The sequence below is a fragment of the Passer montanus genome, unplaced genomic scaffold (assembly GCF_014805655.1).
Source record: "Passer montanus isolate IOZ18808 unplaced genomic scaffold, ASM1480565v1 scaffold105, whole genome shotgun sequence".
NCBI lineage: Eukaryota > Metazoa > Chordata > Aves > Passeriformes > Passeridae > Passer > Passer montanus.
The window spans coordinates 1237944-1252742 of NW_024357059.1; the positions used below are offsets into that span (position 1 = coordinate 1237944).

General features: G+C 35.7%; 1 protein-coding gene across 1 annotated transcript in view; it reads right to left on the minus strand.

Annotated features, from left to right (window-relative positions):
- Positions 1–310: 310 nt before the first annotated feature.
- TMC1 (transmembrane channel like 1) overlaps positions 311–14799 on the minus strand; it is an 87329-nt gene continuing 72840 nt past the window's right edge. Inside the window, exons 13-22 of the mRNA XM_039719434.1 lie at positions 13693–13887; positions 12289–12468; positions 11929–12081; positions 10884–11012; positions 7779–7846; positions 5919–6158; positions 3299–3424; positions 1640–1718; positions 1412–1547; positions 311–579 (exon numbers count right to left, since the gene is read on the minus strand). Coding sequence (XP_039575368.1) covers positions 311–579; positions 1412–1547; positions 1640–1718; positions 3299–3424; positions 5919–6158; positions 7779–7846; positions 10884–11012; positions 11929–12081; positions 12289–12468; positions 13693–13887 — 1575 coding nt within the window. The remainder of the gene's footprint in view (positions 580–1411; positions 1548–1639; positions 1719–3298; positions 3425–5918; positions 6159–7778; positions 7847–10883; positions 11013–11928; positions 12082–12288; positions 12469–13692; positions 13888–14799) is intronic.

A 14799-nucleotide genomic window follows, 5' to 3' on the forward strand; every position in this document is an offset into this window, starting at 1 on the left:
GCTTTTAATAAAAGTCAGCTGAATACAAAATGTTTTCCAGTATTCTAAACAAGTATCCCCATAAAAATCTGCAATTAGCAATTTATTGATACAGACAACATATTTTCACAATGCCTTCAAATGCAAGAAGACACATGCCATGTTTCCTTCTAAAGTTTCCATGCTGCAAAAATCTGAAGCACATGGGTTACTTCTATGCACATGAAGATATACGACAAACATAGCAAGGTTCTGAGCTTACAGGAATGTGTTTGGGTTTTAGAACCACACTTTTATCCTTCAGTGTCTTCTTATATATTCTTAAGGCTCCTTATCTGTACATGGGAGGGCCCCTGGGCACTCCTGGCTGCATCCCTGGGAAGCATGCATTTCCAGGTGGATAGCCTGGCACTCCAGGCCTCCTGGGCCCCGGTGGCCTTGTCACAGCTATGGATGGTGGAGGAAGGTTTCCTCCTCGGCTCTGTGGAGGATAGTGGCCATTCAGGACAGGGCCAGGATGTTGGAGTGTCTGAGAGGAGCTGGCTTCTTGTGGCTGGCCTGTCTTCTTTGATCCATTGCCATCCTGTCCTTTCTTGCTGTCTGAAATGTGTTTGGAAGATAGAATTAACAAATGATCATGTGAGTCTGAAGCTCCCTGACAGGGAAATCCAGCAGTCCTGAGTATCCTAGAGTGCAGTAGAAAGTCTGGGGCACCCCTGCCAAACCTGGGCTAATGCACCTTCATGACCTTTGTGCTGTATTTGCCATCCTTTTTTTCTGCGAAGCTCTGATGTGGGTATGTGGGCAATTTCTCAAGATGCACTTAGATATCGTCTATCAATGGTGATGAAGGCAGTAATTACACATGGCTCTTCCAAAGACAATCATCTCTCACCTGGGTTTCCCTCCTAGGCTTGAAGCAGTTTAGTGGCTGTAGGGCATGTGTACATGATGAGGGAAAGAAAACAGCCCGCAAAATCCCTCAGGACAGACTGACATTCAACTGCCCCAGCCAGGCTTTCTGATAAGAGTTCCTTATTGTGTTCTTACTACACCTTCTCCAGGTGAACCTGGCACAGGTGACAAATACTTTCCTGTGTTGACAAAATACAACAGAAGGCTAGAAGATGTAGACTTTGACTGGTGTGTGATGGATAAGAAGGATCACTGGCACTTAGACGAGGCTTTTTTCAGCAGGGCTGTGACTTTCAGTTCAATATAGTTCAGCTTTTTACTTTAGCATTGCTAGGTATGGAATAATGTTGCAATATTTCTTAAACAAGCCAAAGAAAGAAATAGGCTAATACTTGTGATTCAGTATTGTGAAGGTGTTTCAGGAGATTATAGCAGAAGAAGCAGTCCAGGCAGTGAGGAAGTCTAGGATCACACATACATGAATTACTCATTGTGAGACATTCAGACCAATTCTTACCTTTGTTTGGAGTAGATTCATCTTGCTTGTCTCCTTTGGGCTTTGCCGGTGGCGGGTCTGTCTCAAATGGATTCTCCTCTTGTTCATTTGATTTTTGTGCCTTTTGTTTATTTCTTCTTTTATTTTCTTCTGCTTGCTAGTGATAAGAGAGATGGCATTTTTCAGTGACCCAAACAGTCTCTCTAATATGAAGTAAAATAGAAAAAATCGGTAATTCTCTATTCTTACACTTTGTAACTTCTTTTTAAGTTCCAAGTTAGCTTCCTTGTAGGATTTGGATGTTGCGTTGAGATAATAAATGCTCAGGCTAAATTTTAAAAAAAATAGTTTCTTGTTAGACAATTATTTAAATATAAAGACTCAGAACACTCCTCTAGCAACCATTACAGTTTGTGATAATATAAGGCCTGTATCTTTTTCTCATTTATTGTTCTTAACCAGTACTAATATTTTGAACTATAATGAACAATATGGTTCCTTACATTATGAAGATGGTACAGTTATTTCAGGGGTAAAATGAAAGAAATTATTCTATCAATTAATATTCTACATTCAATCTTATAGTATTTAAGAAATATGTTTCATTAAGTCATCCTTAACTGTGAAATTACTTCTATAGAATAACTTATATAAGTTAATTCTCATGACATACCTTAAAAATTAATAAATCATATTTATTGAAGCTCCTGAACAAATAGAGTAAACAATCTGAAATACTGTCAAGAAAACAATCAAAATAACATTCCTTCTTTTTTTTTTCCCCAGTTATTACTTCCTTCTTCTACTAAGAAAAAACATAATATTTTCATTCCAATATATGGTATTACTATTGTGACAACTTTATGAAATTACTAGTTTTCACTATCCTGATTTAATAAGAAAATATCTGCTATGAAGTCTTTAGTTGACTTAAGCAGCAAATAATTAATCAGCATATGCTGTTTCCTCTGCTTTGCCTGATTTTGCCTTGTTTTTCTTCTCTTTCTTTTTTTTCCTTCTGTTTACTTTTATTGTCCTTACCCTTTATAGCTAAGGTTTAAAACAGAATATGGCATTAAGTGAACCTTAGCAAAATTTCATCTCGATGTTTCATATTGCTCATATAAAATCCTTTTGTAATTTCTATTGTGTTCTGTAATGCCTACATTTACTTGCACTTCTGCAGTGCAAAGTTAAATCCCAGCATATCTTCGTATAGAATTAAATTTTAGTTCAGCAGTATGCTAAATACCCAATAAAGTAACACAATCAAGCAGGTTATAATGCCTTGATAAAATAGGACTCAATACAATCTCCAAGAGCAAATATTCCAAATCATGACACAGGGCCATTTTTCTTTACCAGTTACTGAGTTACTCACAAAAACCTCTACTAGCCTTGTTTCACAAAGTCTCCAAAACCCTGTCTCATGCCCCTGTCCCAATAATATAGAGTACAGTCTTTATCAATTAAAGTCAGTCAAGATCAGATTCACTGAAAGTTACAGAGAATAACTCTGCTCCGTGATGTTCATTTTTCTGTTGAGCTTCCTAAGGATTTATGATGTGCTGTTCTGCATATTGGACAAGATGATCAATGTCATAGCATTGCAAATTCCCTATGTGCCTTTTGCATTTTAATAGTTTTTTACCTTTTGTGGCAGGAACAACATTTTTTTAAAAGCATAAGTAAACAAAAAAGAAAGCCATTGAATAAAAAATAGATATCTACCTTTCTGCAAATGTACATTAAGTACATTCAAAGAAAAGAATCATGAATTGTTTAAGTCTCTCATCACTGCACAATTAGCACTGCATTTCTTAGATATTCAGGAAGTGATGATTCAGAGTGAAAGAAACTTATCAGACCTTAGATGCAACAAGCATTGAGTGAATATTCTGTACGTACACCATCAGCAGTATAAAGGGTAGGATAAGTCCTGGATTAGAGGCATAACCAAATACTTTCCCAAACCAGGAAGGAAAGTCGTGCTCCAGAGTTTCTGATATGACTTCAAACATCCTAGTCTTCCCACTATTACACAGAAAAGTTGACAATATCACATACGAGTATTATGGCAACCATGAATATATAAGCTAATCACACCATAACAGTCCTGGAAAAAGGATAATATATGGTATGTTAACATTATTTAAAACTTTACGCTCTGAAGGGAATATTGTCTAAAGTAGTATTTATGTATTCTAAGGGGGAAGAAAGACACCAAAATTCTTATTGTATGCTAATAGATTTTGCCAGGTTACCCCCCAAATTATTCCTCAGTGAATCAGTGTATCAGTTGTAAACTCCATACCATCATACCATCAAACAAAGCATTATTTGTGCTCTATGAAGACATGTGGGAAAAAATTCAAATTCTGTTTTTTATGTTTGACAAGCAAAAAGTGGTCTCTGCCTGCAATTTTTTTTTTCACCCAATTCTCCTCTTTCTTTGGTGTGTGCCAATGCTACACACGTCAGTGACTGTGTTTCAGGATATTTTTGTTGGTTTTGCAGCAATCTAGTTACCTTCATATGTAATTGTTCCAGCTTATTTATAACATTATTTTATCCTTAGATTGTTTTCCTTCTGAAGTGTATCAATAGATGTTCTGAAAATCCCTTTCTGTTTATTTTGCCTTTTCTAAGCCTTGGGGCGCAGAAGTTTGTCATTTTTAACCAGGACAAGAATGGCAAAATGGGTCTCTGTGTATCAAATCTAATTAGTAGTTTTGCTTAGTTGTAGGAATTGTTACCAAATTGCCACATGATTGTCCAGTCATTGAAGTTTCCTGTCACTGCTTTTCAGTCTGGTAAAGAATTTCTTAAAATAGGTCTTTTTCTTAACTCGTTCTTAATGTTTACACCCTTTCAATTAATATAAAAATTTTGCAAGTAGAATTCTTCTGGTCTTTCTCTCTCTTTGCCCTACCACTCCAGAGAAATTCCATCCTCTGCTCTCCTCATGCTCTTCAACATGCACAAAGCTTTTTCTGCTGCACTATTGCTAATTCTGTCCTGTCTTCCCTACGCCTGGTAGGTCTCTGTTGAATTGCATATGTTGCTTTAATGAATGGATTAAATTAAAAAAAAAAAAAAGATTAAACCAAAACTAAACCCCAAATGATTCACAAATTTCAAAAAGGATGTGACATTGAGCTACCAACAGGAAAACGCTTTGGTTTTTATATGTAGAGGCATGCTCTACCAGTATTTATTCACTGGCTATTCAACTGTAGCATTACCTATACAGAGGTTGAATGATCCTTCATCAGTTTCAAGTGCTCCCCATCAAAAGTTATATTGAAGGTTTCACTTTTTGATGAAGAAAACATATCTCTGCACATGACAGAGAAAATGTGGCAAGAATTATCCTTCTCATTTTGAAGAGTAATCTCACCTTTTAGCTAATACACAATTCAGTAACTGCTGCTACTGAGATCTGACCTCAAATGTTTTTCTCAATATGTTTTTTCTAGGACTCAAAAAAGTCTTAATTTGTATCACTTGTTTAGTTGTAAATTCTTCTCTAAATTCAAACAATTTTCTGTGTCATCAGAATTTTTGTCATGTGATTCTTTTAGGTACCTATGACTATTGCAATGACAATTTCTGTAATTTTGCCTTTCACCAAATTTAATATAGTGAGACTTCTGCTCCTTTATAAAGTGCACTGGGGATTACACAGATATCATTTTACAACAGTCATGTATATTTTAAACCTTTCCTTGCAACCAGAATGCCTCTTTTACAGTTCTCCCACTCTTGCTTTGTTAATATTTTGTTCAAAAACAAAGGCTAAAGACTTAAAATTTTTAATTTCTTGTCTTGTCTGTTGTTAAGTGATACAACTCATTGCAATTGTATTTCAAGTTACCTGGCAGGTAAAGATGATTAAAATGTTCCTAGACTTTCCAGGTACTGCACAGAGAAGGATAAAGTGTGCCAAAGTCTAAACTACCTTGAATTCGATATGTGTTTGCAGGGCAGGCCTAGGTGTTTAGAAAAAGATCCACAACTATGGAGGCCTTGAAGACTACAGAAACAAATTCAACTTCACAGTGTTATTACAGACACATGAAATTCTGTGAGCTGGAGGGAGTCAAGGCATTGAAAGACTGAACCACAGTACATTTATCACACCCTCATGCATACTGATCTGCCTTTGTAAAAGACACACAGACATTTCCTAAAAGCCATCTCTTTCAAACACAACAGATCACTGCTTTACTCCATAAGAATAATTTTTCTTCAGTGCAGCAGTAATAATTTTTTTCATTGACATTGACAAAAGGAAAAGTTTTTCTGTTCTACACCTCAAATAAACTTCCTAAATAATTAGTCAGCTTTCCAGGATTCCCACTTCAGGAATTATCCACAATGAGAAATACATCACAATTAGACACTCAGTATATCAGGTGCTACTTCTTATTATAAAGGCACTTTTTCATTACTGCCTCATTCACTGTGATGTGCGGAAGCAGTTCATTACAACAATTGCAAAAGATGGAGGTACAATGCAAAGAACCTGAAAGGACCACAGTCAAAAGATGGTGGGATGGAGACAATGGTGTACACAGCAGGTAGTGTGGAGAGAAAAAGGATGAAAAGCAGCATAGCCATGTAGAAGTTATTGGATCTGGAAGCCTTGAAGACCCGTTCTTGGGGTACATTGCAGCACATCACTGCCCAGCACTGCAGGTACATCGATGTGTGGAGACGGAACACGTTGATTGCTGGGAGACATGGAGCATAAAAAGATCCCATCCTAGAAGAGAAAAAAAATAAATAAAATAACCACTATATTATAGGACTTCTGTCCTTCCAAGTATGCCACAGATTCCCTCTGTCAATGTGTTTTGCACACTGTGAACTCAGAAATTCATATAGCCAACGTTATGGGGCTTTTTAACTGGTTTTTGCTCCTTTTTAAAAAAGGTTGAATGTGTATGAAGAGAATTATGTGTGTGAACTTTTTGCTTCAAAGTCCTTTTCCACTGCAAATTAAATGAGGACTTGGTGAAATGTTATTCACTCTTAATTTTTTCAGATAGCATCTTGCTTGTATTGTGTCATAAAATGATGGCCTTTTTTAAAAAAAAAATAGCTATTACCAATTCCTACAGCTAGGTATAAACAAAACAATTTCATTCATAATTTATTATTTTTATTTATATACTAGCACTTTTTTTGGAAGGATATTTTTGCTTGACATTTATTTTAGCTGCTGTTGCTGGGGAAATTTAATGCTTTATGCCAACAATCTGTTTATTGACTCTGTTAAATATGTTTTTTTCCTTATTATTTATGGTTGCATGGTTATGACACAAAAATATTTGGCACATTTTTATTTTCATCACACATTGTTTCTTATGTCATGCTGACTGAAGAGCAGCTAGATTCATTTTTCTGGCAAAATGGTACAGAATACAAGAGATGGGGAACCTGCTGCTTCCTTAATCCTTGCCCTTGTGATCAGGTGAAAGGTAATCAAGCTAAGCTGCTTTGTCCCCAGGTGCCTCAGACGTTATATTTGGAAACAGAAAATACATTTACATTAGGGTTGGAAAGACCTTCTGACCTACAGAAAAATGACAGGCTTTATTATATTAACATATCCCCTTCCTCTTTTCATGTATCTTAAATGAAAACATAAAGGGCTTTACTGAAGGCATGGCATTTACCACACAAAAAGCCTGACCAGCCAAGTCATATTAAATGTATAAAATTTGTCCTCAGCAAGAACTGAGAAGTCAAGTGCTTGCAGAGGTGAGTTCCTGAGGAAGACTGAGCATGTTGCATGAGGACTCTACATGCTGGTGTTCTTTACCAGTCATGTAAAGTCCAAAAATAGAATGAAATACACCTTTCCTCCTCTGCATCTAAGGACTAATGCTGAAGTAGTAGCATTGTTTTTTAAATGTTTTAAATGTTTTAAATGTTTTTTAATTTTTTTTAATATTTATCTGTGCAGTCACATGAATGTGACTGCACAGATAAATATAAACACATTTGTTTTAAGGCAAAAAGGTCTTTTTGCACAGGAACATGGGAAAAGAATGATAAGATTCACTGAAAGGCTAAATTTCAAAGCAAAACACTACAGCAAGCAGTCAGTGACCAAAAGCATAAATATAATCTATGCAGATTTTTACCGGTTGGTCTTATGAACTCAGTGGAAAATCCTGATGTATGTGATGCAATAATCTCAGTCCATAACTAGTTTTGAATTGTTCCAGCTGATTGCAGTGTACCAGAGTTTGGTATATATTGCATATACTTCCATCAAATTAAAGAAATGGGACATGATCAGGATTTCAGAAAAATCCTTCACAGATACAGATAAATCCCACCATCCTGCAGGTACAACATGCTTTGCCACACCTACCAGATCATGCCTTGGTTAAAGATCAGTCCCAGCACATTTCCACTTATATCAAACTCAGAATATGATGGCTGAAAGAAATGATACAGATGTTTTCATTAGGTTTGCACAAAGGGTTTTAAAATGAATTAGAGTAGATGAAAACTCTCATTTTGAGTAGTAGCAGCACACTGGCATGATGTTACAAGGCCTCTTGTTGCATCTTATGAGGCAATCATGAAATAAACTACGTAACTCAAGGCTACAAGGTAGTCTCTAATATAGTTTGCAATATTTTACTGAAAATCTTTTCCGACATTTGTTCAGAGGCAGATGTTAATAGAAAATTAAAAATCATTCTGGATACTGAGGAAATTTTAAAGCAACAATTCAGAAAATTTCCACTGGAGTGGACCCTGGTTGTCAAAATATTTTGTCCTCCAGCACAGCAGCAGCAGTGAAATTTCATGTGATGAATGTGATTTAATTGATTTAACACCCAATTGAACTCTTGCACTATTTTTCTTTTTTTTTTTTCCTATTCCAGCTATTGTACTTTTAGTTTTTCTTTTAACATTGATAGAGGTTGCCAATAATTTTTTTTTTTAAATATGAATATCTTATTCCTTATTTAAGTGTTGACTCTAATTTTTCCTTTAAGATTCAGAACCTTAAGAACTTCATGGGGTCTCATTATCTCTTTCTTAGGTGAAGAAAGCCCTGTATCATACATTTTTATTTCCAGTGTGGATGCATAAATACCCCAAAAAAAGTTTCATAGTCTTTTATTTCTGGACTAATAATTTTACCCTTTATTCTGATTTTTCAAATCATCACTTACCCTTCTCTTTTTTTACCTTAATTATTAATTTCTTATTTATGAATATTTCCAGTTGTAAACATTGAAAATACTAAATTTAAGCAACAATTGAAAGGCAACACGTTAATCTGTGTTGATATGCACCACATCAAAACTTTCTGCTAAGAAATTGGTGGCTTTAAACTTTTTGTTTATACCTGAATGTCTGTTTCAAATATATTATTTATACTTTTACAAATATTATTTATATATTTATACACTCTAGCAGGTGTTTTGCATGATTCACCATAATGATGGACAAAAAGACCATGAATAATGCATATATTCCAGTTAGTAATCATATTCATAACTGATAGAGGGTAAGAGAGGCATGAGATGCAAAAATAACAATTCCCTTACAGCTGAACCAAGATAAAGTCATTCTACTGAAGTCTTCAACTAAAGCCACAATTTTGACTTGTACTGTGCTGTGCTGTTGGAATATTTGAAGTTCCTGTATTCTTTCTGTGTAATTTTGTGCATATATACACACACATATGTGAAGTAATATATTTGTGTCACATGTATTTATGAATCTACTAACATAAGGAGAAAAATTAAAGACATTACTAACATTACACTTGAAAAGCAGTTAACTAAAGAGATCTGTAGAGGTTAGAATATTAAAAGAAACGTGGAGATACCAATAAGATCATATAGAATCAAATAATGTATGACTGCGTTTTCTAACATAGGTGCTAGCACTAACAGATTAAATCATTTGCATTGCAATTTTTAAACAAATAAAAATAAGTTCTTCCCACACCACATGCATGTTAATCTCTGGAATTCTTCACCAAAGGATATCTCGATCATCAAAATATTTTTTTTGTAGAAAAAGGCTAAAAATTAATGGGTATATATCCATGGCCACTAACCACAGAGACATAGGTATAGCTACTTCCTAAGGAAGGTTTTCAAATGAGCTGTTTCCAGAAATTCTGTGATTTCCAGTTTCAACTTCCACTTCCAGCTGTTGTTTCAGGCAGCTTACTGGACCTGGGGGCTACAATGGACCAGACCATTACAGACATTCCTATACACTGACAAAGTAAAATGTTAATTATAAAATGGTTTTAGGATCCCCTACAAGCAGATATGTTGTTGCCAATTTTTGTGTTCATGCTATATTCAAATTCCTCCATTTGATTTTGATATTACAACAGTTATTACCTGTTTGACAACAAACTGACTAACTGGTAGTCTTTGTCTCTATCCCCACACTCGTCCTGTTAGAAGGTAAAATGTAAAAATAATGCTGAAATTTCATTGGAGTTAGCAAGTAAGAATGAGATTGCTGCACCAGAAACAAGAGTTTTTTAACAGAAAACATGAAAACTTTCACTTCCTCTGGAAAATTGGGATTTCCCAAGATGCAGTTCTTAGCAATGCAAGAAATTGTTATTTGTATGTAGATAAAATTTTGACAAAAGTAGGTGAAAATTACAGCTATAATGACTGCTTATGCAGAGGTACTCTTGATAGTCTTAAATTGCATAGCACTTTTCTGTACTTCACAGTAAGTACAAAAGAGGCTTCAGGAGCTTCATAAGCTTTGACAATACCATGACTATTACTTAAAATATGAAGAACAACATCAGACCCCTGAAAGCATAAGTAGCTGGCAAATTTAACTTGGATCAGGTCAGTGTGAGGCTGCAAGTCGCAACTCCCAACTGAAGAGTTCTGTGCCTGCTTATGTTATGGGTCTTACTAATTTTACATCAGCTAAACTAACTGTAATGAAATGCAGATATATACATATATACACACATATAAATATATATATATATGCATACATACATATATACACGCACATATATATATACACATACATACACACCCACATATACATATACATATACATCATATACATATACATATACATATATATATATAAATACTTCTAGAACAGGATATTTCATATTTTTCTCCACAAGAACTATGTGCTTGAAGACTCTATCCAATTAATGAGATTATATTCTGTGAAATTTTCAAATAGTAAATGTGGAAAATGTGTGTTTTTACAAAGAAAATAAAATTTGCTCTTACAAAATAAAATAAATTAAAGAAGTCCTAAAGTCACCAAAGTCTAAAGAAGAAGAAAAACATTAAGACATAAGTAAAATGCAAGAAAAGCTTGCAGTTCAGGGATTTTGAAGTTGGTGTACCTAACCAAAGGTTAACTCTGTAGCATAGAAAGGAAAATTAACTTTGTTACCAAATTGTGAAGTGATGGATAGCAAAGACATTTGAAATCAGATACTTACAAATCCGTACTCCAAATCCCAGCACCAGCAATAATTGAAAAACCTAACAAAGACAGCTCTCAAAAAATCGCCGATTAGAATTGTGATGTATGTTGTCATCATGTCGGAGACTGTCAGGCGCACAAATTCCTGTTAGAGCAACATTCTCTTTTAAGAATGCATTTAAGCAATTAATAGTTACAATAATAATTAAATACTAGATCTGTAATTATGCTTATCCTGCTTCAACATGGACAAACTTTCTACATTCACTGATTCTGTAATGTGCCAGAACTACTGCTCCTCATTTCCTAGTGTTCTTAAAGTGCTTTTGACCTCTTTGACTTTAAGAAGATTTAAAAAAAAAAAAAGAGGGGCTAATTTTTCTGTCTATATGGTCCCTGCTGGAGATTTATTCATTCAGGAGGACATATTGTCAAAGCGATGGAGAAACAGCAAAATTGTTTCAATATTGAATTTGTTGTCATGGTCAAATCAACAACAATGAAATAGGATCAAATAGGGGGAAAGGGTATGTTAGAATATTGTTTGGAAACCACATTTTATACTAGCGGGTCAATAAGAATGAATGTTCAACTGAATACAATAAAATATTTGAGCAGATTTTCCACCAAAGTTTTATTGTCCTTTGGCATTATTTTGCTTGGTTAAAGACAGAGATGCCTTATGAAAAGCATACTGCTGTAAGAGCTGTCTTACATACATGTCCCTTTTGAGCTACTCCTTTATTTTTTCAAAATTAGTAGACAAGCAAGGCAAAGATGTCATCAGGAAGATGAAAATAAATTAAGAGGATAGAGGACAGAAGAGAGAAAAAATAAATGCTTTCATTTCTGTCACCTAAAAGAAGAAAGATTTCCTGTTAGACAGGATTCAAAGAAAATAAAATAATCTTTGAAAAACTTTTAGTTCAAGAGAAAGTCCCACATCTGCTTCTCCTCACATTGTCTCACTTGTTAGCCACAATAAAGAGGATTTAGATATCATATCCTGTAAGAGATTGTATGAACTGTTTTCAAATCTGAGCTCCAAGCACCTACATTACCTGTCCTACCATTGTTTCCCAACATGGTCCTCTGGGGACATCGGCAGGATCCACCTGTATTGGAGGAGCAGTTGAATTCTCTGGAATAGTACCATTGTACAGACTGGCTTCCCATATTGTCATGTTATATTTGACTATCTTTTCTTCTTCCAACTAAGCAAAGAAATGAATCAGGGGTTAAAAATCAACATGAGCTTGTTATGAACCATCAAGCTTGTCTATTCAAAGATACCCATTGCTAGCTTAGGTAAATGTACTTTGCAGAACAGAAATAAAAGAATGCCTTTCACTGATATGTATGTGACTGACGGGAGTGCCCAGCAACCTGTCAAACATAGTGAAGGGAAGAAAGTATCTTGCCTTGAGGTTGATTTCGTCCATTAGGGCAATAATGAAAGTGTAGAGATTGCCAAGAAAAAGAGCAAAGATTCTTCCCAGCTGCCATCTTAGAGCTATTCGAGGGTGGTAATTTTCCAGAGAACTGATTACATCAAATAAAGTTGGACAGAACATTCCTAAAAGTGACATAACCGTGTTCACCTGAAGATAGGGAAAAAAGTTTACAGTGAAGTTAGAGACAAATTATTCTATTAATTCTGATTTGGGTGAAAAATGTATTTCCATTGTTACTTTTTATTTGGTATTTAATTTAATGAAAACCAAAATTGACTCTAAGTATCACAAGTTGATGAAATCCACACACAGTCACAATCTGCCTCTTTCCACTAACTTCCCCCTTCCATGACACACTAGACAATTTTATCTGAAATGTGTTCTGACAGAACTAGAAACTGCTGATACAGAGAGGGAGATAAAAAATTTACAACATTGAAGAGAGAGAAGGGGAGTCAGAGAGAAAAATATATTTTCCACAAAGCCATCAGCATCCTTTATTATGCTGTGAACTTTCTCTGGATTCCAGAAGTGGGTTATTTGATATTTTAATGTTACTTTCTCAGTCAGTCTTTGGTGTTGAAAATTCTGGATTGATTTTCCTTCTTCCATCATCACCCATCTTACCAGCTTTGTACCTTACAAAAAGCTTAACACCTTTTTGCTGTACTTTAAGTCAGGTATGCACTTTAGACACCAGCTCAGAAGATAAGCTTAAAGTAACAAACTAGTTTTGCAACATGCACAGTAGCATCTTTGCTAAGAAAGTAAAACCTTCCCAGGTTTTCAAACAGCACACTGACTTCAGGGGCATACACACACTGTTGTAGCAAACAAAATCACCCTCTTCGCTATACATCTCTATCAGGCAGGGTGCACCTCCTTTTGAAGATAGCATTAGGCACAGATTAGGCACAAAAAAATTGCACGTGACATTTGGACAGGGCACGTGGAACTGGAAGGCTTCAGTTTCAACCTGTTGCTACACTGCAGTGTTGCATCCATGAGGTCTCAAATAATTTTCTCTGTGCCCACAGATCCATCACTCTGCTTGGGCCAGTCACAGGAGAAAAGCAAGAAGAGAGTGGGTTCCTTGAAGAGATCTCATGAATCCACAGAATGTCTGGAAAACAATCTAAGAGCACAGAGGAGGAAATGTGAAGCCCTTTAATGAAAGCTAAATACTGAGGGATATTTGAAAGAAGCAAAGTAGAAATTTGATGAAGTACAAAGCAGAGAGACCTACACAATTCTTATGTTAGACATTTTTCACCCACACAGAGTATTTAAACTACTGGGGGAGGGAAAAGGCAACATGCAAAGCAGAGGAACACAATTTAAAACCACATCTATTATAGAAATAGCACGAACTTCATTTCTTTCCCACCACCCGTAGTTCTCCAGACCTTCCAAGGCAAATTGCTGGGATCTTCTGACAACAAAAAAGATGAGGTAGCCACTTCCAGCAAGCGTGCATAGGGCTAAGAAATTAGCAAGAACCCTTAGGAATCGAGTCAAATGAATATTTTCTTCTTTTCGGCTCTCCTGCTCCTCCACAATTGCTTCCTGCACTTGTTAGAAAGAAAAGAATATTATCAATACCATAATGGTCAAGGCTCCACATTGTCTCAATTGTTAGAAGTCAGTTAAATAAATTGCAAAGATGCAAATGAACACCTGGGGTTCATGTTTTGAGATGAATGTATATTCTGTCATAAAATCCTGTTCAGGTCCTGGAAGATTCTGGGGTTTTGGCTCCCCAGGGTTTCCTTTGCCCCTGTTGGGTGTGCCTACAATGAATCTTGTCACACTTGTACTCATGTATGAAAAAAAACCTAACATATTCTTTCAGCTTGCAAGATGATACAAGGTTGAGTGGTACAGCAGAATAAATGTGTGATTGTCTGTCAGAAAAGGAAATGTCATGTTTAAAAATGTGCATTTGTGAGAAAAATGTTTTACTCTAGAAGTCCGCAACTCAGAAAGAATGAAATGATAGTTGAGATGTGGGAATCCAAAAAGAAAAATTGGACAGCGCAGAGTTTCAGACTGCACAACAAAATATTTGCCCCACATTTACCCTTGATCATAACTGGTAAACATTAAGACTCTGAGGCAGCTATAAACTCCAGTTTTTACTCTTGCCTGGTGAAAGAGCTTTTGGTCTGGAGTGTCCTCATGAAAGGAAGTTTTGTTACAGCTTCTTTGTTTAGAGATCTGTTGCCCCCAGGGGAAGCTGAACAGCATTGTAAAAATTGCCTTTCATGGCTCTGCTCCTTTTACAGCATGTGTTTGTCACATAAACGACAGGAGACTGCAACAGCTTTCAAACATGACTCCCACGACCTCAGCTAAGCCACGACTTCTCCCTTTCTTTCTGAGGTTCTTTGCTTGTTTGCAGCAATTACAGTAAAGCTTCATGAGTTGATTTCTCAAAATTAAGCCATTTTCTCGACAGAGTTTTATTCTTTCCCAAAT